A 21,082-nucleotide genomic window follows, 5' to 3' on the forward strand; every position below is an offset into this window, starting at 1 on the left:
ACACCTCATAGAATGGTTTGGGTTGGAATAGACCTTAAGATCACCTAGTTCCAACCCACCTGCCATGGGCCTGCCCAACATCATCTGTCCATGCACAGCAAAACCCCTCCTGGTGCTTCACAAACTGCCTTTTCCCACTGCCTGACACATGCTCCTCCCCATCCCAGCTCCCAGTGCTCACTGCACTGGCCTGGGATTCCTGACCAGTAACACAATAGAATCTCCTGGGATAAAGAGAGCTGGAGAGCAATCCCAGCTGCACCACATTCCCAGAATACTTTCTGGAGTCCCTCGAGGAAGGGAGGGGATAAAAAGCACCACCCTTTTGTGTAAACCCAGATATTCAGAGTCAACTGTAAAGATACTATCATTTGTGAAGCCAATATTTGAAAAGAAGTTAACAGCTCTAATTTAAAGAGGACTTGGGGAAAACAACCCCAAGCTGATTCCATGTCCCCATATCCTAGCACAGGCACTGAATCGGCCATCTGCCAAAGGCAAGGCTGAATCTCACTTTGCAGCAAGTTCTCCAGATATCTTCTGCACAGATTTTCCAAGTTACACTGTTTCAAGGAAGCACCATTCGTTTTCTCTACAGTAAGTAAAGGATATTTGAGAAACCACATCCTAGACTTCACCAAATCCTGTAGAACTCACCTACATCACATGTGCCAGCATATCCAACAATTGTTATCCCTAGGCTTTGGCCATTCTTTTTTATAAGTTCAACATCATAAGTCTCAAGGAGGTTGGTATTATCCTATAAATAAAGCAGAAAACAGTAAAAAATAGCTCAAAAATTGCTAAGTACCATTACAATATTGCAAGTTAAAACCTTCAGAAATGAACAGTGATTTTGATTTTCCTCTTTTAGAAGGGATCATGTTTGTAAAAGAGATATACCCAAGATTTGGTGAAAATAAGGTGCTTTTTATATTCTTTCCTAATGCTTTCTCCACATACATGTCAAAGGTGTAGTATTTATATTTTATGGAAAAGAAAGGTTTTCTTTAGACTGCTGAGGGGTCATTTCCATTTGGATTCCACTGCCATGTGTTAACAACAAACTCACAAGACAGCAGAAGCCCTCGCTATTTCTTCTCTCCCTTTCATATGTCCTGATAAACAGTGTTATGAATCCACTTGCTTGAGCTCTTTATACTGGACAGTTAAGAAGCAAAAAACCCCTGGTATAAATACAGAGTCTTATCACACAACAGCATTCTGTCAGAAAGTGTTGCTTCTCTCTCCTTGTTATCATCTACTAAGGAAGTGAGGGGCAACAGGAAAGGGATCTCAGAACCAGGCTTGCTGCCCTGAAATGAAAGAAACCACACATACACACAACAGGCATATCTTTACTACAGCAGTTGCCTGCTTAAATCCAGACATGGGTGACTAAGGTAGGTGTTTGAGCTTATTTTAATGCTAGATCCCAAAACACAAACCATTCCGAAAGCCAATCTTACACACATAAGCTTAACAAGTTTGCTTTTATCCTGCCCAGATTTGAATGCCCCCTAAACTGCAGAGAGCACTGGAAACCTCCAGGTTATCTGAGGCAATGGGAAGCAAAAGACTCATTAGTTCACATTAAGTGATAAAATATTTGTAAGACCTAAAAGAGGAAGGCAGAGAATTCACTGTAAAAGCTTTGTTGTTGAACTGGTGTGAGGATTTCTCATAACAAACAATACTTGAGAAGAGAAGCATATAACATGACCTGTTCTCCAACTTCTCCACTTACTACAATTACCAAAAAACCATAAAAGCCACTAGCTAGGATTATAAATGATCTGACCTTACACTGGACAAGTATATGGAAAAAGGTTCCCATAAGGTTGGCCTGTGCAACTCTACTCTGACAAACAAAAATCAAACCTGCCAAAGAGAGCTCAAACATGACCCACTAAAGATACTGGTGATAAAAACAAACAAGCACATAGAGCTGGGATTTCAAGGGATAAATTAAAATACATAAAGTTGTTTGTGTTCAGTAATCAGATACAGTCCAATGAGATCAAAAAGATGATGATCAGAGTAAGGTCTGTTAAAGCGATGAAATCAGGAGGGATAGTGTCACTGCCAACAGCAAAAAATGGACCAGAGAATTGCAAAACAAAAGAGAAGTTTAATCAAATGCTTGTGAAATACCAGCTTTAGAAGGAGTTATATTAAAGTAGGCCAATGTTATGGACTATTTCACTTTTCACTGAAAGAGAAATGGACAGCTATCTCCTTATCACACACACCTCCCTCCACTCACTAACTCATTCAGCTCATTAAATGTTTTCAACTCTCTTGATCCATAAGACACTGAGGGAGATGAAGCTGCAATGCTCTATCACTTATCTTTAGGATAGGGAACCAAAAGAGTAAACAAGCCTATAGCAACGTCTGAAATGGAGCTATGGCCTTGAGAGCCCTGTTATTCTGACAGTCAAAAGCCCTTTACAGTCATGCCTCTGGTGCTATAGACTATGCTCTGGTACTACAGACTATTCATTTACATAATGTTACTGGTAGAATGCAAAACACTGGAAGTGGAGCCTGGAAAAACCTAAGTATGGAATCCTAAATCCAGTCAGCACAAGTAGGTTGCTAACAGTGCCATCAGTATCTTGGCAGGTACAAATAATACGACTGCTGTGCCCATGCAAAGACATGAGTAGTTTCAGCTATTCTCTACTATACAAAATTGAAAGGAAATAAAATATTAATACAACTGAAAAAACCTAACCATGTGTTAAAAATGCCTTTCTGCTGGTTTGCAAAAAAAGAAAAGTTAAATACTTACTATTTGAAAGCTCGCAGCTAGTTAGAGTACTCAGAAACCAGAGAGAAATTTGATCAAGGAAAAAGTGCTGTTGTAAATCAAACACAAACTGAAAGGTGGATCATGAAATTCATCGTTAAATTAATAAATACATTCAGATTAGCCACTGTTCTTGGCTATTCAAATCTCTCAACACCAGAAAGAGGAGTTTAGAATTGAAGAAAGTTGAAGGCATAATTTAGTTCAGAAAGCAGATGATATTCAGAAAGTAGATGAAATTGAAACATAATTTTTTCCCCCTCTAAACTACATATCAGGAATAAGGAGAACACTGAGAAGACATTGAGAAGGAATAACATTTTAGACAGTATGCATCATCTCAATGCTCGAGGTCTATCAGTGACAAACAGGCCCACATTTAAGGTGAGGAATTAAGAACATAGTCCTTTGCAGAGAAAACAAAACTAGGACCATAAATGTGGACCTTGGAAAATATCATACAGCCAGAAAAGAGTGCTTCGTAGCAATGCTGATTCTCTATGAAAGACTTTTTTGGAGTACTAGGCAAGCCCACTTTTAAGACTTCCAACCTTATGTACACAAATTACTCCCTCCCATCTGTCTGACTCTTCTGTTTCCTACTACACCAGTCCTCCTAAGAGGAGCTTGAGAAGAACCCAAAATATTTCAGCCACATTCTTCCAGAGAGATGCAAGACACAAAGCCAATGGCTGCCTTTGCAGTGACTATGCCCAGTAAGCAAGAAGGTGAGTTTGTAGCAATATGACTGGTAACCTGACATATGTAGCTGGTGCTTCAAAAAAATAGCTCTCTTCACTCACATTCAAGAAACTAGACAAGAAAGAAAAGGCTACTCAGATTCTACACCTAAATCTAAGCAGCACAGTAGTAGCAGATGGTACACAAGCACAGCTTTGTTTATGTTTCAAGACCTACTGTACACTTAGTGTAGCATTTGTTGATTTTAATTACTCAAAACTGAAAAGAATGACTTCAAAAACAAGAGACTTTGATATGACCATGATAAGATTTGCTAAAACAAGTTTCAAAATTTTTAGATATATTTCCTATCACAGACAGTAGCGTAGACTATGAAAACATTACACTTCTGTTTCATAAAAAGATGATTGTGCTGAATAATTCTGGTGTGGCCACGGCGCTCTGAGTTTCAGACTAGGGAAATTCACAGTTAAGTTTTAAATCCACTTCCAAATGATTGATTAGCAAAGATGTAATGAGCTAAGAAGAACTAAAAGTCCCATCTACTGATAATGTTTATGGCCTTGGTAATTAAATTACCCACTCTGAAATAAATTCTGGAAAGCTGGTCATTCTGATCCCAAGATTACAGGTATTAATAACATACAGGAAAAGAGCAGATTATAGAAGGCAGGGCTCAAATAATGACCACTTAAACACATGCATATGATATCTGGAAGCTCAGAAGAGAAGCACTTTAGGTCTCAAGAACATTCTTCTCCTCCTTTCTGATCACAAGCCACAAACGTGCTTAAAATTGTCATAAGCAAATACCAGATACTTACATTTCCATTTGGAAAGGAAGGTAATGTACTGACTGGCCAGCTCACAGGAGCTGGTGGAGCCTCCATAATTTCACACTTTGGGTCTCTTGCAACAATCATCCTAACTGAATTCCCGCAGTTTCTCAGCACTTGGGCAACTTGTTCACTGGTCATTCCTTGCACATTGGTCCCTCCAATCTCTAAGATGTGATCTCCTGTCCGGAGCCGCCCATCCTTCAGACATAAATAAAATTGAAAAATAAAAATGTTGCCAGTTTATACATAAAATATCTTTTCCATTACAAAATATAAGTGTGCACAGGCATCCTCATGGCCATGGGAGCAAAAAAATAAAATTGACCACAAAGGCAACATACTCAATAATTCGAGGAAGCATTTGCATTGCCACAGTAGTTAACAGTGGTAAATCAACCCTTTCAACACAGGGTAAGATATACAAGTTGAACAGCACCATTCCTAAGTGGTTACTTTTCTCACTTAGGAGAAAACAGACAGCAACAATGTTTTATAATCTCTCAGTTTAAGTATTGTTCTTTTATAGAATATACCTCAACAGGTAGGGGCTAGAATACAAAACACAGCATTCTGATTTAAGATTTCTAAGAGTTTTTCCTAATACTCCTATATGACCCTGGCAATTCTTTTCTCATATGACTAGCTCCAATGTGGGTGAGTAAATCCACTGAAGGTAACAAGACCCCATATAAACCATTTTTTTACATTAGAATTATGATTCATGACCTCCATCATCATTTCTATTATAAGCAAGCATTCACAGGACCAAATCCTCAGCTGGTATTGATCAGCACCACCTTAGATGCATTCATCTATACTGCACTCATAGCAAAATTTTGCCCAGAACTAACTCAAACTCATTTCCAAACTCACTCAATTTTAACATGGGTATGTATGTGCTCATTATTTCACGTTCTTAGTGATGTCTCATTCAGCTGAGAATGATGTGGTGAGCTCTTAACTTATATCCTTCATTTGTAGCCAAAACACTTTATTCCTTACAGCAAAACAGGTGTTACAGAGTAATTAAAAAATACTCATTTATAGATGACAGGTTCAGAGAGCGGAAGCCAAGGAAAAGCCAACATTTTCCAGTAAAGCTCTCTGAATCTCCAGTTTTTGTTTCCATCCTATACTAGAGGAAGCACCTCTGCCACCTACCAGATCTGCATGCATTCCAGACCTCAAACACTGTAACCTGACATAACCAAATTCACATTAAAAATCCATATCTGTTTTGCTATTGTACATGTTCTACTCCTAAAAATGTATCAACACTCAGCACTGAGCCTCTAAAGATTAGCAATCAAAGGCTGCAAACTGTACCTGTACAACTTTAAAAGGTATCAATAACTATAAAGAGCTTGCATCAATCCTAAGTGTTTCTCTCAACTGGTGAGACAGCAAGGCAGGGATGAAACCCCTTTAAAATAAAAACCACTAAAACCAGGACATCTTCAATCTATGAAGTGAAATTTGCAATGCAATTACTTCAATTGTTCAGTCTGCCAGGCAGATTCTCTTGCCTGGCACTTCATCTGGAGAGTTTGTCTCAAATATCCCAAATTCTATAGAGGATGTTCAAATACTTTCAATACTTTTGATATTTTCAGCCTTTGGTCAGTCTGGGGGAGAACAAATAATCTGAATGTATCTGAAGGTTAGACAACTCTTCCAAATTTCTTCATGCTCAATGTTATAAAAGCCAGAGCACGTCTGAGAAACAACTTAATTCATATCAGGTGCTGACTTTTTCCTCAATCATAGCTTCAACATTTATTTATAACGTATATGTTGGCATTCAGACTTTGATGCTATCAGCTTCCTTTTGTTGAAGTGTATTAGTTTATTTTAAGACTGTCAAAACCAGTTAATTATACTCTACAATCAAACAAGAAGTGACATAATATAACAAATTACCCGATCTGCTAATCCCCCAGGAACAATTGTTCTTACAACTACTCCACTCGATTTTCCTCCTACAATTCCAAAGCCTAATCCTGAACCATCGTTAATCAGCTCAACGTCTTCAATGTGGCCCCAGTGAATCTGCAATTAATAGAAACAGGAGATTTTAATTTCAGCTGATCTTTAATGTTTCTCACTTTCACATGTACCAGGAATGAGAATTAATCAGAGCAATTTTCTCTCCCTGCCCCACATATTGGAGATCTGTTGGATTTTGTTCAGTCAGCTTCATTTCCTTATAAATACACAGTGGGATTTCTCATCTGTTTTTAAACATACACTTTGTCCTTTGCTTTCAGGATAACAGGATACTATGAAAAAAAGCTTGACTAAGAAAAACCAATTTCAAGATTTTCTTGCCAAAACAAAAAACTATCTTTTTACTTTTTCATAAATCAAGAATATTACAAACAACAGAGAAAAACAGAGGCTTGCACTGGCCTAGTTTTCACTTAGCATTGCCCAGATTATTTCTGTTATTTCACTTACACACTCTAAACACCACCAGTACATGCTGAATTAATAGCGCAGTACAATGTTCTGCCATACTGAATTGGAAGCATGTTTCTAAGCTACACTGTACCATGACCTTATGTTCTACAAGACAATCTGAAAATAACAAAGCTGTTAAGCAACCCAAACTCAGCCAATGTTTCTGTCAGATTAGTATCTCATAGAAACCAAAATGGAGCAAGTAGGCAGATTTAAGTCTTCTGTGAATAAAGGATTTATTAGCATACTGAAAATCTTTGCCAAAGCCAGTTAAATATCATAAAAGAAGTTTAAAGACCCCCTGTAGAGAGATATATTTGTATTTTATTTTGTTAGTCTGTTCAGTGCAGATCTTTCAATGAAAAAGCAGTTAAAGTTTAATTCTTTAAAATTTTCAGTGCAATAAACAATATTGATTATCCACTAAAACCTTCGGATTTCACTAGCTCTGGAATAATCATGAAGGAAATAATTACTGAGAATAAGGAAAAGCACTGGCCTTAAGCAGATTTTCATCAAAACCTACTAGCATAATAAATTAAGATTCCAATACTGCAAGCCCTGGATTAAGGTATGCAGTTCGACCAAATTCAGTGAAGCCACCTGGACCATATGTTTCGAACACAGATGGAAGTTCAGCTTATTACATGTCCCAGTGACAATCTCTCCTCGGTCAAGAAAACAAAAGGGCTCACAATCGATTTAAATTATAACTTAACCCCCCCCCCCAACTGATAAATAAACAGGGATTGAGAGGTTCTTTAGCAGGTACTTTCTGTTTGTTTTTAAAGCAAAGACAAGGCATTTTGTTTTGAGCAGTTTAAGTTTAAATTGGTTGGGGTATTTCAAGCAGTGCTCAGGACAGGTTACATTTACACTCTTTTAAGATGTAATCAGAGCATCTTTAATTGCTGAGCACAACTAAGTTTCAGCTGGGTATACATGTAAAATGCTTTACCCAGCCTGTGCTGAACAAATCCTGCTGTTAAGAATATGTTGAGCTACTACAGCTTCTGCTATCCCCTAAAAACCCAAGATCTATTTTATAACAACCTCACGCAGCTTTGCAGCAGCCTTATACTTATTGCATGATCAGTCTAAATGAAATGTCATCACACAGAAAATCTGATTAAAGAAAAGAATCCCTATATGCAAAGCCTGCTAACACAAACATAACCACAAAAAAATATCCAGCATAGTTCAAAATCTGATTTTGACAGTATTACAATAACTCACAGTCTCAGGTGGATTTATATCACTTAATAAGACAGCTGAAGTTCTGCTGTTCCCTTGAACTGGCTCCCTAGCCACGATCAGATGTAGGGATCCTGTGGCTTGCTGGAGGAGAGCAATAGCGTGCTGATGGGAAATGTTCTGATCCAATGGGGTGCAATTAATGGCCAGTATGTGGTCGTTTTCCTTTAGTCTTTGATCCCTGAACAAAACATTGAAAGAAAATGTAAAAAGCAGCATAGTGACTTCACAAGAGGCTTGTGTAATTTAAATAAGAATATGCAAAATATACAATTATGCAAGGTTAAATATTTATATAGTTTTTTAAAATCTGGCTATTAGACTGTCTTCACCAACACCCAAACTACATGCAACGTACTGTGTTCCAACCTTAACATAGTACAGATATGTGCTCAATATTTTCCTTTGCTTCTATTCAAAATTCCATGAAATTCCCTCATCTTTTCTTGATAACATTGAATTACAGGGCATGAAAAAAATATTTTTGTAGTTACATAATGAACTAGGAACTATTCTTCATTATGTTTAGCACTACATGATACTGTCTTCAAGTATGCACAACTCAGGCTAGGATATTGGTTTATATCATTATTTAATCCAAAGATTGTTGAGCTGCATATTTTTATTTCACTCAGAATTTACAGTATCAAACTTCAGGCATGAAACTTCCTTTGAGCAATACACAGTTCAAGTTATACCTTGAGATAATACACAATGTCACAGTTAATTCGCCCTAGTGATGAATTTAGATTTGTGACAAGAGAGAAACCATCACTCATCTCCTTTGTTAAATATTCATTCTGAGCACGAGACCAAACTGTTACTTAGACAGACACTGCCTTCAAAGCTCTGTAGGAATCCAAAAAAAAGTCTCCAGGACATCTTGTCTCAGAAGCAAAATAGGAAGCCTGCTGGGGAAATTTATAAACTCCGAAACAATATAACTGCACATCTTAACTAACGCATTTTAAGCCTCCTTTTTATCATGCGACGTTGAAGATGTTTCCCAGAAATCACTTTCTTCAAGCACGAACCATATTTTAGATTCTCTCATCAAAGAAAGTGAGCAGCAGGTCATCAAATCCTAAAGTGAGATATTCACCCTCCTTTGACATCCGGATCAGTCCATCTGTCTCCACTCTGAAAGAGCCTAATATGCTTTTCTTTAAGAGTTCTCTGGTGTGTTCTCTGTGGGCCCATAGCCATTATCACTCCAACCTCTCCCCACTCTTTTTGTCATCCTGTGTTGGCACTTCCTGACATGTGTTATTTAAAAAGTGACACCAATGACTTGAAATCTAGACACATTTTCTTGAAACATAATTCCAAGCACTGCATTTGTCTCATGCCAACTCTTGTGGTTTTACAATCACATTTTATTTTTAAAGGATTGCTCTGCCTTTTGTTGTTGGGTGAAAACCCACAGACAATACAGGAAGAAACTGCCTGAAGCCTTGATTCTATGATGACATCTGTGCAGGGATCTGTCAGGAGGACTGGATCTAAATTTACACAGGAAACAAACAGTAAAAGCAACTATAAATAGGGCATTGTCATAGGCACATAAATAAAGAAACGAGGGGGAAAATATTTCAGGGACACAATGCATAAAAGAATCAAATGAAGACTAATTTTTATTTTCCTTGTATTCTTTTCTGAATTTTCTTTTGTTTTTTTAATCAGTTCTCAAGATTCTCTCAAGTGAGTCATGATTTCTGGAAATTCCATTTATGAATGGCTCAGATATTTAAAACTCATCAGAAAATCCGATCCTCAAAACACAAGGCCGTTTAGTTGAAAAGCCAGAATTCAAGATACCACCATCAAAACATCCCACCAGATAACCCAGAAAAACATGTGAGGCTGATAGAGTTTTCAGTGTGAAAGTCATGACATTTCCCTTCATGGAAACACTGCAATTTTCCAATACAATTATAAAGATCTCACCTGTCAGCTATGCTTCCTGGCTGGACTTCCTTGACAAAGATACCAGCTTCTCCCAAGCTGTGATTTTTAAGGGCAACCACGCTAAATCCAAGACCTCCAACAGAAGGCTTTTCAATCTTTATTGATTCTATTTGCCTCCCCTAATAAAAAGAGAAAAATATATACTAATTTTTAACGTAATACAATGAGCTAATTTAAGATTTATGAACACCCAGAGAATTATTCGCCTCCTAAGAATAAACAAAGGCAAAATACTGAATATGTTATTTCTATAAAAGCTCCTCCATTTATTATTTTTAATATAGCAAAGTATTGGATATGTGAGTACTCTGAGGTTCTGAAACCTCAGGGAATTTAAGAGCTGCTTTCACACTTCATTCACATTATGAGATGAATTCCAAACTGGATGAAAACTATGAACAAAGTGCTGTCTAGAGCAATATATTTGAGATTTCTGGAAACGCTGCATAGCTAAACTAAATGACCTGTCTTTTGGCTCCCCTTGTGTTTAATGCTGATTTTTAGGTGTGTGTTCAAAAGATTGCAGCTTTTAAATAAAGAACTTAATTTCCTTCCCCTCCGTGCAACTTCACACTAAATGCTACAAAGAGCTGGCTTTTGTGAAAAGCTGCTTGCTTTTCAGTTCTAATATGAGATTTCTGGGGGTGTTTACTGGGAAATATTACTTAGATAATGCACTGCCATCACAGCTGGTTTATCTAAAATAATGTGCAGTCCTCACTGCTAAATCTTTTATCTGATGAGTTAATGACACAGTAATGAGAAGAGTTATGCTCAAAATATTACAGCTACATTAAGGTAGGCAATTAGCAACAGTTACTTACTATAGCAAGGCCTGAGTAACCAATTACATTAATGGTTCAAAGTAACACAGAACAATACATTTGTGGTATAAATGCCAATCCCACATGGGTGGTGTCTGCACCTGTACAACTTCCATAAGCATCTGGTACATGCTACATCACATGTTAATGAAATCAGCATCTGCCTGGCAAAGTTTAGACATACTAAATGAAGAGTTAAATAAAATATTACACGCCACGTCTTTTAATCATTTGCACTGTCCATATATTAACCAAGCTGGGACATTTCCAATCTAAAAATGTGCTTGATAAAATAAGTCTCCCTATCAAAATAAGTTTAAGCAGAAAACATCCATTTTCAATTAAGTGTCATCAAATACCCAAAACAATTTCTGACAACTGTAATTTCTTATCTATGTTAGTGCCTTTGGTAGAAAGGCAAAAAAAAAAACATGGCAAAGAAAGAAAAACAATAACAAACCCAAACACCAGACCATTGCATGATCTTTCACAGGGCAAAGGTATCCTCAGCACTTCTACTCTGGCTAGGAGGCATCACACTCCAAGATAGACAGCAAAAAAGCATGTTTGAAAACGTACTACAAAAGCCTGGAAGAAAAACTTTTGACATTCAAGGAAAATAAGTTTGGTTCACTAAACCTGAAAGCCTTACCTTTGCCATTTGTTGGATGATTTGGTTAAATTCATTAACTCCCAGGTTTGGAGTGAAGGTAGACGCTTTGGATTCAAATGAACTGCATGGTGTATACACGCTCCCAGCAGCAATTGATTTGTCAGCAAAGACTAGCAGCCCTCTCTTGGTAAAATCAAAATCTACAGAACGGTCAGGAGGCATATAATTGAGCTGTTGAAAATTAACAAAGATGTAGAAAAACTATTAAGAGATTCCTACATGTATCATTTTGTGTGAAGACTGCCAAAGAAGAAAGCATACATATGCTCATAGATGCCTATTAACACAAATATACTCACCTGTATAAATAAGGCAATGTTAATATATAAGCTATAACCAAGCTACTAAGTTTAAACTGTTTCTCAGAAGGAAAGTTCCCTGAATATTTCAGCTGTGTTTCTAGTCCACTCATTTTCTCTGCTTCTTTCATGATGCTTCCCTGCCTGGCCCATTATTCTCTTTTCACCCTGATATTCCAGAAACAGCACGTGCAAAAAGCACTGAACATTAAAGAATCACTCAAGTGCTGTTGAAACTGTCAGGCAAACCTAGACAAATTTGGCACAAGAATCCATTTTTTTTTAAGAGCCACTTAGTCACTCAGGAGCCAAAGGCCTGCTCTCTATTACCTCCTTCCCAGAGAGAGCCTGGGGTATAAACTACCCACCCTTGGCCATGCTATTATTGCTAAAACTTGCAGTTCAATTTCCAGTCTGACAGATAATGAAGAAATGAAGAAATATTCCCAGTGCAACACGGTAAACTGAAAAGTCCCATTCTGAATGAATCTGCTCATGTCAGACACAGAATCCTAGAATGGTTTGGACTGGACAGGACCTTAAAGTTCATCCAGTTCCAGCCCCCTGCCATGGGCAGGGATACCTTCCACTAGAGCAGGTTGTTCCAAGCCCCACCCAAGCTGGCCTTGAACACTGTGCCAAGGATGGGACAGATATGTTTAAAAACATGCTTAAAAAGAATTTCAAGAAAACTTAAATTTTCTAGATATGATAATTCTGGACATTCTGAATATAAAATCAATTATGCCACTGTCATGAAGTATGATCTTAGATAAATGATCTTCAGGGCAGCAGCAGCAGAGACAGGGATTGGTGCTGCTTAGGACATGCCAAGTTAGTCCCTGTTTTTAAGTTTGCATGCCTGACTCTGCTAACTGCACGGTGAGACCTGTTCATGCAGAGGTGTCACTGATGCTCACGTCCACAAAATCTAAGGGTCAGTTAGCACTATAAACCAATTCATAGAAGGACCTTCCACTGCTGAAGCCAAGTTATTTAAAGCTAGCTTGGGTACATCTGCATCAGAGCTAGACAAATCTTCAGAAATGGTTTCCTAGATTTTTTTCCCCAAAGCAGGTTAATCATTCTTGTACCAGTCAGCAGGAACTAAGTGATGATGTCTTTTAAGGAGAAAAGATGCTGTCAGTTAGCTGATAAACAGTATTTAACTTCTGTGAAAAACAATGGATCCCAGTTCCAACTGTGTTCAGAACTGAAAATACTAGAGCTGATGTCTTTTGCAGATGCTTTTTCCCAGCTGATGTGGTTCTCAGTGCCTGCTTCTTCTGCATTCCTTTCAAAGCATGTTGCCCTATGATCTGTTTGTGGCAATACCACTTCTCTTTTCAGTAGTGGCTCTGTAGATACTAACTCGACCAAAACAAAAAGCCCAATATTCACTCACACCAAGTCACAGCTGATTAATGAGAGTGGCCTCATTAACACCCACCTACATACCCTGTTTTACATTCCAAGTTCACCATAGTTATCATCCCACCAACAACTGTCATTTTACACTCACCTGCTCCTTCAGCTGCTTGATGGATTGCTGGAGAGTCAGGATCTGGTTAAACAAAGGGCTCCTGAGTGTGTTACGTAGAAGAGTCAGGTTTTCAGCATGTTGGGAATCTCTCTTCTCACGCAGTTTTGCTTGCAGACGATCAAGGATCTGCAGCACCTGCTGTTTGTCTGCACCACAAAGCAATACATGTTAGGAATGAAGCTTCATTCCTTGCTGGGTAACAAGAGTAATCACTTTCAGGCTACATACCTGCAACAGGATTTTCAGGCATGGTGAAGGGTATTTTTGGAATTCCTCAGGATAACCTAGATGAGGTTTAAAAAGAAATCAAATGAATAAGTTACATACACAAGCAGAATGTTAACAGATACACAGTCAACAAATTCAGTAATGAAAAACTAAGCTAACTATAACAAATTTAATTAAAGAAGAATACTACTACCCCTGTGGTTTACAGCAACTATTCAACAAAGCTCAATATAGTTGCACTGCAGCCTCAGCACATCCCAAAATCTCTCCTTGTTCTGTGTGTTTTCTTTCCATACCCTGGGAGGAATATGAACAACTCTTTCAAATATGAGTAAAAATGCATGTTATAAAAACCTGGTTTTGGTTATAAAAATCAGGTTATTATGCACAAAAACTGAAACACAGCTATGTTCAACCAAATCATTTTGAATATGGACATTAAAGCTGTGATCTTTCAAATATACATACAGTAAAAATCTTCCTATTTTTTAAAAGAGACTTTCCACACCATTAATTATTGTAGACGGTATACTTATCATGACAGCTAAGCCCTGCTGCATGGCAACATAGGAGAAAACTTGCATCTTCCTGTAAAACAATGAAGCTCCCTCCACCCACAAGACAACATCATATTGAGGCCCCAAATTGGCCAAATCAATCCCTGTTACAACACATTCCTAAGGGAGTTCAGTTCTAATCACAGCCCTGGTGCTAAGCAGGTGAAAGAAGCCCATTCCCTTCTCCTACAGAAGCTCACCTTTCCCTTTTCTATGCACATGACAAGCTTTTAAGGAACAGAATATCCTTTATCACACTCCTCCACAGTGCCAAACAGAGCAGGTCCCCAACTGGGGCTGAGGCCTAGATGGCAGTATGAAAACAACAGGCTTGCAATTAGCAGCAATGATATATTTGTACCCTTACTTGTATGTTATTACACTGATGTGGAGCCTGTTATTCTGAAACCTATCAAGGCATTTAGACCAAAACACATAAGAAACAAGATTTCTGCCCTTGGTACAAGCTCCTCGGAAAGAAGACAACCATTTCATAGCACAATTCATTTTAACTCTACCCAGCATATAACTTTGTAATTTTAGAATAATGTATTTGGAATTATTTTAGAACATAAATAGCCACACACATATATATATAGCTCAGTATTTATTTTTTTAATCTTGCGATTCAAGTGTAGAAAGGGTCATATGCATCTGAATGTGACACCAGGATAAGCAAATCCCATGGGGTCTCTCCCAGCAGGACCTCTGATCTTTCAGCTCTGCCTCTGATGCTGTCTGTGCTCACACTGAAAACATCTTGAGTTCTGGGAGGACACTTATATTTAATGAAATATTAATTATGCAGGTGAAAAGCTTCTCCTAAAGAGTCAGATTAAGTTGATTTACCTAATTTAAACAACAAAACAAACCAGCAGAGGTTTGTCACAGAGCACAATTGCAGATTTATGCACCTTTACTGTATCTGAACAGCTGTGGCTCCTGGAGGGATTCCTGGAGTACTTGGTGGGTTTGCATGGTTTCCACCCAAGGCCAAGCAAAATGAAGTCACTTTGCGAGACTCTTAACAGATTTAGGAGGCCATTTTAAATCAAACTTATAGCAAGAGCTGAAGCAGCAAACCCATAGAACCCCTGAAAGACTTTTAAGAATGCATCTGAACTTTTGTAAGTGCTGCAGCTTTATTTTCTTTTCCATTTGAAATAAAACACTTCTAAGAGCACAGGAGCCTTTGATACTATGCTGAGACCTGATTCTGAAGAACAGATTAAAATACCATTTCCTTACACACTCCCAAGTCATCTAAACCAAAAAGGCAAAACTTAACCTCTGACTAAAAATGCTGCATGAATCTTAACAAAACAGGACAAAGAATATGGAAATTTGTTCTTTCTTCCCAGTTTAACTTCCCTCCATTCACTTCCATCCTCTGTTTTTCTACCTCATATCAGCAGTTAAAAGAGGAGAAAAGAGAAAGCACTAAAGCAAGTGAAACAACATCAGAAAGGGATGCAAAATAACTCCTGTGAGGAAAAGTGGCTTGAAGCACCTTTAAACCAGCACAGGGCAAAGAAAAGATGAAACCCAGAAATCCAGCATGGCAGTAAATAATGATGACTTGACAGCACCATGCCTATTTAATAGCTGAAGCCAAGAGGCTGGTCCAGCTCTCCAACCGTCTTTCATGCATTTTGTTCTTCCCTTTCCATCTGCACTTGCACTCATTCATCTGATCCCATAGTGAGCTGGAACAGGGAGCTAAACATGCAGGACAAAACCTTCACGTTTTGGTAGGGTGAGCTTTCTGCCCAGCTGGCTCTCAAGTGCCAGCACTGGCACAAGGAGGGGGCTGAGAAGTGCCAGGGCAGCAGGACCACACCTTGCAGCGGCAGCTCAGCTGCACTGTCAAACTGCGTCCTGAGAAACAGCCTGCGTCATTCAAACCAGCCTCAAAGCACTGCACTGACAGTCCCCAAGATTAATCTGTTTTTCCATTACAGCAGGGGTAACAATAGCAATTATGGCAATGGGTACAGCTCCAAGAAAGAAACATTTAGGCAGAAAAACATAGGTAAGAGATCTAGGCTCCATCTAGTCCCCTGGAGAAGGTGGTGCAGAAGAGTGGGGGGAAGATTAAAGGAAGTTGAGCTCCTTCAAAGCATTGCTAAGAGCCACTGCAGGCCACTCTGCATCAGTGGACACCAAAGTGGACTTCAAGTCCAGTTTGTGTAACAGCTGAAGTTTACACAGCACTTTGGGATCCCTCGTGATCAAAGCTGGCCTCCAGCCAGCTTGCAGTGTTTTCTAGTGATTATCTGTGTGTGTGTGCAATATGTTAAAACCACCCTCAGTATTACTTTGTTCTCCTTTCTTTCATAAAAAGGAGAGTTCAGGGTGGGGGGGGAAGAAGTGTGTTATATGGTAAAGTAAACATCACCATCTTGTGTGTGTGGATCTCTGAAAACATAAACTAATATAAAGTTTTGAAGTAATGTATAATTAAGGACAGGTCTCTATGACTAGTTTTTGGGCACCAGAGAAACACAAAACTCCATGTGCTATTGAGCTGTTTTGGGAGCCCAAGCAGCTTATCATCAAACAAATTCCAAACACCAGTGGTAAGTCCAAGCAGGGTGTCAACAGACAGTTGCTAAATCAGGAGGTCCATTCCTAGGTGATAATTTTGAAGAGTGATCCAAAGCACTTTGGCTTGGCTTGTTAAAATCAGTGCACTCACTCCCCATTCAACTTCCTTAGCTCCATTCTCTGATTACCAGAGCCACTCATTTATCTTATTGGTCGACAAAACTGCAAATCTCTGTTCAAAATCTATGTCAGAACTCCCAGGATTACTATAACATCATTGATAAAATGATGAATTTCAGACAGTTCAATGTTTCCTAGCACCAGAAAAAAAAGCCAACCCAACCCACACCCCAGCACAGTGTGCATCTGGGTTTTCACTGTCTTCACTTTTGAGATTTGAACTCAACGCTTCATAATGAGTGGGAAAGTTTCATGAGGTTTTGTATGAAATCCTGACTTGGATCTTCTTCAAAAGCAGACCAAGAAAAAAGGAATTCCCCCATGCTGATGCCAGCAGAGGTCATCACAAGAGCTGAAAGGTTTAAGTCTTCCATTGCCATCACCCCCCTGCCAGACGCCAATCAGAAACCACAGAATGGTTTGAGTTGGAAGGGCCCTTAAAGCTCATCCAGTTCCAACTCCCTGCCATGGGCAGGGACACCTTCCACTAGAGCAGGTTGCTCCAAGCCCTGTCCAACCTGGCCTTGAACACTGCCAGGGACAGGTCAGCAAATGACTCATATGGTTCACATTACCTTCCTCATCAGAGAGGAGACTTGGAAAACTTCAGCTTAAATAGTTTTAAATTTGCTAAAGACAAAACAAAGGGAAAGCAACATTTGTTGCTGTGGTCTTAATCCTAAATTGCCCTTACACAGCATCACGTATACCTCCAGATATTAGAAGATGCATAGTTCACATGCCATCAAGCAACTAAATCCTGTGAAAAAACACTGGTTTAACACATATTTTGCTCTCCTACATGTTACACTCAGTTTTCCATCCTGTTCTAATTCAGAACGTACAGAACTAGTCAGTCCAACCAAGTTTAGCACGCACGCACATCTCAGATGAAACGACCAAAACCTGCTGTTCTGTGCAGTGCTGAGAGTGTGTAGACTGCTCCAGGCACTTAAAGAAGAGAACAACCAAACAGTGCTGTGAGTATCTGAACACAAATACACCACATCTCCAGGGTAAAGCAGCTCAAAGCTAAGTACTGGTGAATATAAAAACCCTACTCCATGGGCAAACCGAGCATGTTCTGTTGTTACCTATGATTAGTGACCACAAGGAAAGCAAAAAACAACCAAAACCTCTGCATCTGGATCACCTGTCTCCATGTAGATGAAAATGAGCCTTACTCACTCCTAAGGCATGCTAACTTTCAACAAGCAAGAACCTGAACTGCTGTGGACCTCAGCCTCTTGGGAAGTGCTGGTGTGGGTTCTCTCAAGGCTAAAAGAAGGGTGAGCTCATGCCGAAGCTGCTCTTCACAAAGCAACAACATTGCCTCAGAAACCTGTTCTCGCAAAGCTCATGGAAAGTTTGTTTCTGAGTTAGAAATATTGTCTTTTACTGAAATTAGCCCATAAATCCTAAAGTTACTATGATGGTGGTGTAGGCAATAAACAAATCACTTCACGGTGGAATAGAGCTGTTAGACCTGGAACCATTCTGAATTTCTATGCTTCAAAAATCACAAGGAACACAACTGTTTTCCTACTAATCACCCCTAAATAAAATCCTGCTTTGTTAATAATCTCTGAAGTTTGAGAGGCACTGATGGAAAGCGTTAACAAACCACACATTACCTGCCTAGCACCACCTCCTCTCCTCATCATGACACAGCCTCTCCAAGCAATGGAAACTATTTGCACAACACCAAGACAACTCCTGCCTCTTGGGACACTCCTTCAGGAGCCGTGCAGCTCTCCCCAGCCTTTATGGGAGTGTCAAGGAGAACCCGAGGGTCCTGGGGTTCAAAACCTAAAGAGCATTGAGGTGGGAGTCCGTGGGCAATGGCAGGTATCCTGAGCATGGCAGTGCTCACATCCAGATATGGGTCAGGAGCTGGAGAGGAGATGTAGGAAACACTTCTCCAGAGGACCTACACCAGAACTAAGCGCTAGCGCTGCCTGAAGGAACTAAACCCTCACAACAAGCTGACTCTACCTGCCGGGGAGACATCCCCTCCCAGACACCACCACACCTGACAGCCCCAGTGCGACGAGGGCAGCGAGGCCTCTCCTCAGGCCTTCACCGGCCGCCGCCCCTCCGCCCTTCCTTCAGTCCTCAGCCCCACTGCCCAGCCATGCCCTCGGCAGCCTGCGGGGGCCGGGACCGAGCCGGCAGGGAGCAGGGGCTGGCGGCTCCCGTTGGCTCTGGGGACGCTGCTGAGGGGCCGGGACCGCGCGGTACCTGCGGGCAGACGCGGCGCTGGTCGGAGCGGGGGGATGGCCGCCGGCTCTCACCTGGGCGGAAGCGGGAAGCGGCGGGCGAGCCCGCCTCACCTGCGGCGCAGGAAGCCGGGGCGGCGCGGCGGGAGAGCCGCCTCCCGAGGGACGGCCGGGCCGCAGCCCTCCGGGGGGAGGGAGTAGCCCGCAGGCAGCGGCCGTGCCCCGGCACGGACCGGTGGGGGAAGCGCCGCTGCCGCTAAGCGGCCCCTGCCCGGCTCCGGGAGGCCCGAACCCGTCTGCCGGGTGGCAACGGAGAGCACTGGAGAGACGTGACCTGAGCTGGAGGCTCAGGGCAGGGCCCGGCCTCTCCGCGGTGCTGCTGAGGGTTTAGCTTAGGCATTAGGAAGAATTCTTCCCTGTGAGGGTGCTGAGGCGCTGGCACAGGGTGCCCAGAGAAGCTGTGGCTGCCCCATCCCTGGCAGTGTTCAAGGCCAGGTTGGACACAGGGGCTTGGAGCAAGCTGCTCCAGTGGAAGGGGTCCCTGCCCGTGGCAGGGGTTGGAGCTGCATGAGCTTTAAGGTCCCTTCCAACCCTAAACCATTCTATGAAGATGGTGACAGGGAATATAGGCTGAAGTTCAGGGCTGAAGCTCCCAGACAGGACACTGAGTCTGGTCCCAGTAGCTAGTGGGAGCAGCTGCTTTGTGAAATGCTGACCTTAAAAGCAAAGTAAATTCTCAGGCAATCCTGACTTGCCAGTGTATATAAATCATGGGCCTAAAGGGTAGACCTGTCAGTATGGCACCAGACTCCCCAGTGAGGGAAAAATGCGCATGTGGATGTGGTAGAAAAGTTTCGGGCTTTGGTTTCTTTTTTCTTATTCCCTTGCAGTAAATCAGTGTCCAAACATGAATTCAGAGCCGTTTTGAACTCAAATTCCCAGAGGCGAGGCAAGCCTCAGCAGCGCAGCCACTACACTTCCACAGAAGGGAACATCAAAAGCTGCAGGAGGACTGGGACTTGGATGGAGTTAAGGGGTCATTAATACTTCCACCACAGAACACCAAACTGGCAGCGCACAACAACTGCCTCTCACAGCACTCACCAGAACCAGCACTGCTCCTAACACCAATCTTGACACACACCGTCTTACCTGTGGCTGTCAAGAGACGTGGCATATTGTCTGCCATGGCATTAAAAGCAAAGTTTTCCTAGTGCTAATTAGAATCATAGAATAGTCAGGGTTGGAAGGGACCTTAAGATCATCAAGTTCCAACCCCGCTTTCATGGGCAGGGACACCTCACACTAAAAATACTTAATGCAGTACTAATAGTTCCAAATACTGGACAGGTACTAATTTAGGTGAAATAATTGCAGGAACTGCGGGTGCTTTCTACCTCTAAAATATGTGCATTAGTCCCCATTCAGATTTTTAAAGACATATATGTACACAGACACAAATGGTCAAAGGAAACACCAAAACCAATTTGCATTCTGCTTCCTGGTTTCACTAGCTCATTTGCAAACCTTACACAGCCCTTATAGCTACACAGGGTAAGGGCTACAAAAGGTTAGGAAATCAATTTTACCTCTTAAGTTCAGATCGTTTTCCCCTCATTCTAGTACCCAATTTATTTAAGCAACAGTAGTTGCACTAAAGCATGCAACATGCTACAAACACATCATTCCATCCTCTTCTTTTAAAAATTCAGCCTCCAAATGCCTAACTTCCCAGTCCTTACTCTCAGCTTTAATTAATGTAGCGCTCGTGAGAAGTGACAATTTCCTTGACAGTGATGAACAGCAAGGCATGTATTTATCCATCCGAGAGATGCATTGCAGACAAGAGCCAAGCACTTTTCTCATCAGTGCACCTCAGTCTCCATCTCGGAGGGCTGAGTTCATGACAAAATACACTCTGGCCCCGGCCTTTCGCTTCCAGTTGCTGGAAGGAGTATCAATTTTCATTTGCAT

General features: G+C 40.7%; 1 protein-coding gene across 1 annotated transcript in view; it reads right to left on the minus strand.

The window, feature by feature from the left end:
- The window catches only part of PATJ (PATJ crumbs cell polarity complex component), a 153,289-nt gene extending 134,127 nt beyond the window's left edge, over positions 1–19,162 (minus strand). Inside the window, exons 1-9 of the mRNA XM_034063832.1 lie at positions 19,131–19,162; positions 13,606–13,661; positions 13,357–13,523; positions 11,515–11,706; positions 10,018–10,157; positions 8,053–8,251; positions 6,277–6,405; positions 4,342–4,554; positions 658–760 (exon numbers count right to left, since the gene is read on the minus strand). Of these exons, the coding sequence (XP_033919723.1) occupies positions 658–760; positions 4,342–4,554; positions 6,277–6,405; positions 8,053–8,251; positions 10,018–10,157; positions 11,515–11,706; positions 13,357–13,523; positions 13,606–13,627 (1,165 nt within the window). The 5' untranslated portion in view covers positions 13,628–13,661; positions 19,131–19,162. The remainder of the gene's footprint in view (positions 1–657; positions 761–4,341; positions 4,555–6,276; positions 6,406–8,052; positions 8,252–10,017; positions 10,158–11,514; positions 11,707–13,356; positions 13,524–13,605; positions 13,662–19,130) is intronic.
- Between the last annotated feature and the right edge of the window lie 1,920 nt (positions 19,163–21,082).

The sequence above is a fragment of the Melopsittacus undulatus genome, chromosome 6 (genome assembly GCF_012275295.1).
Source record: "Melopsittacus undulatus isolate bMelUnd1 chromosome 6, bMelUnd1.mat.Z, whole genome shotgun sequence".
Taxonomy (NCBI): Eukaryota; Metazoa; Chordata; class Aves; order Psittaciformes; family Psittaculidae; genus Melopsittacus; species Melopsittacus undulatus.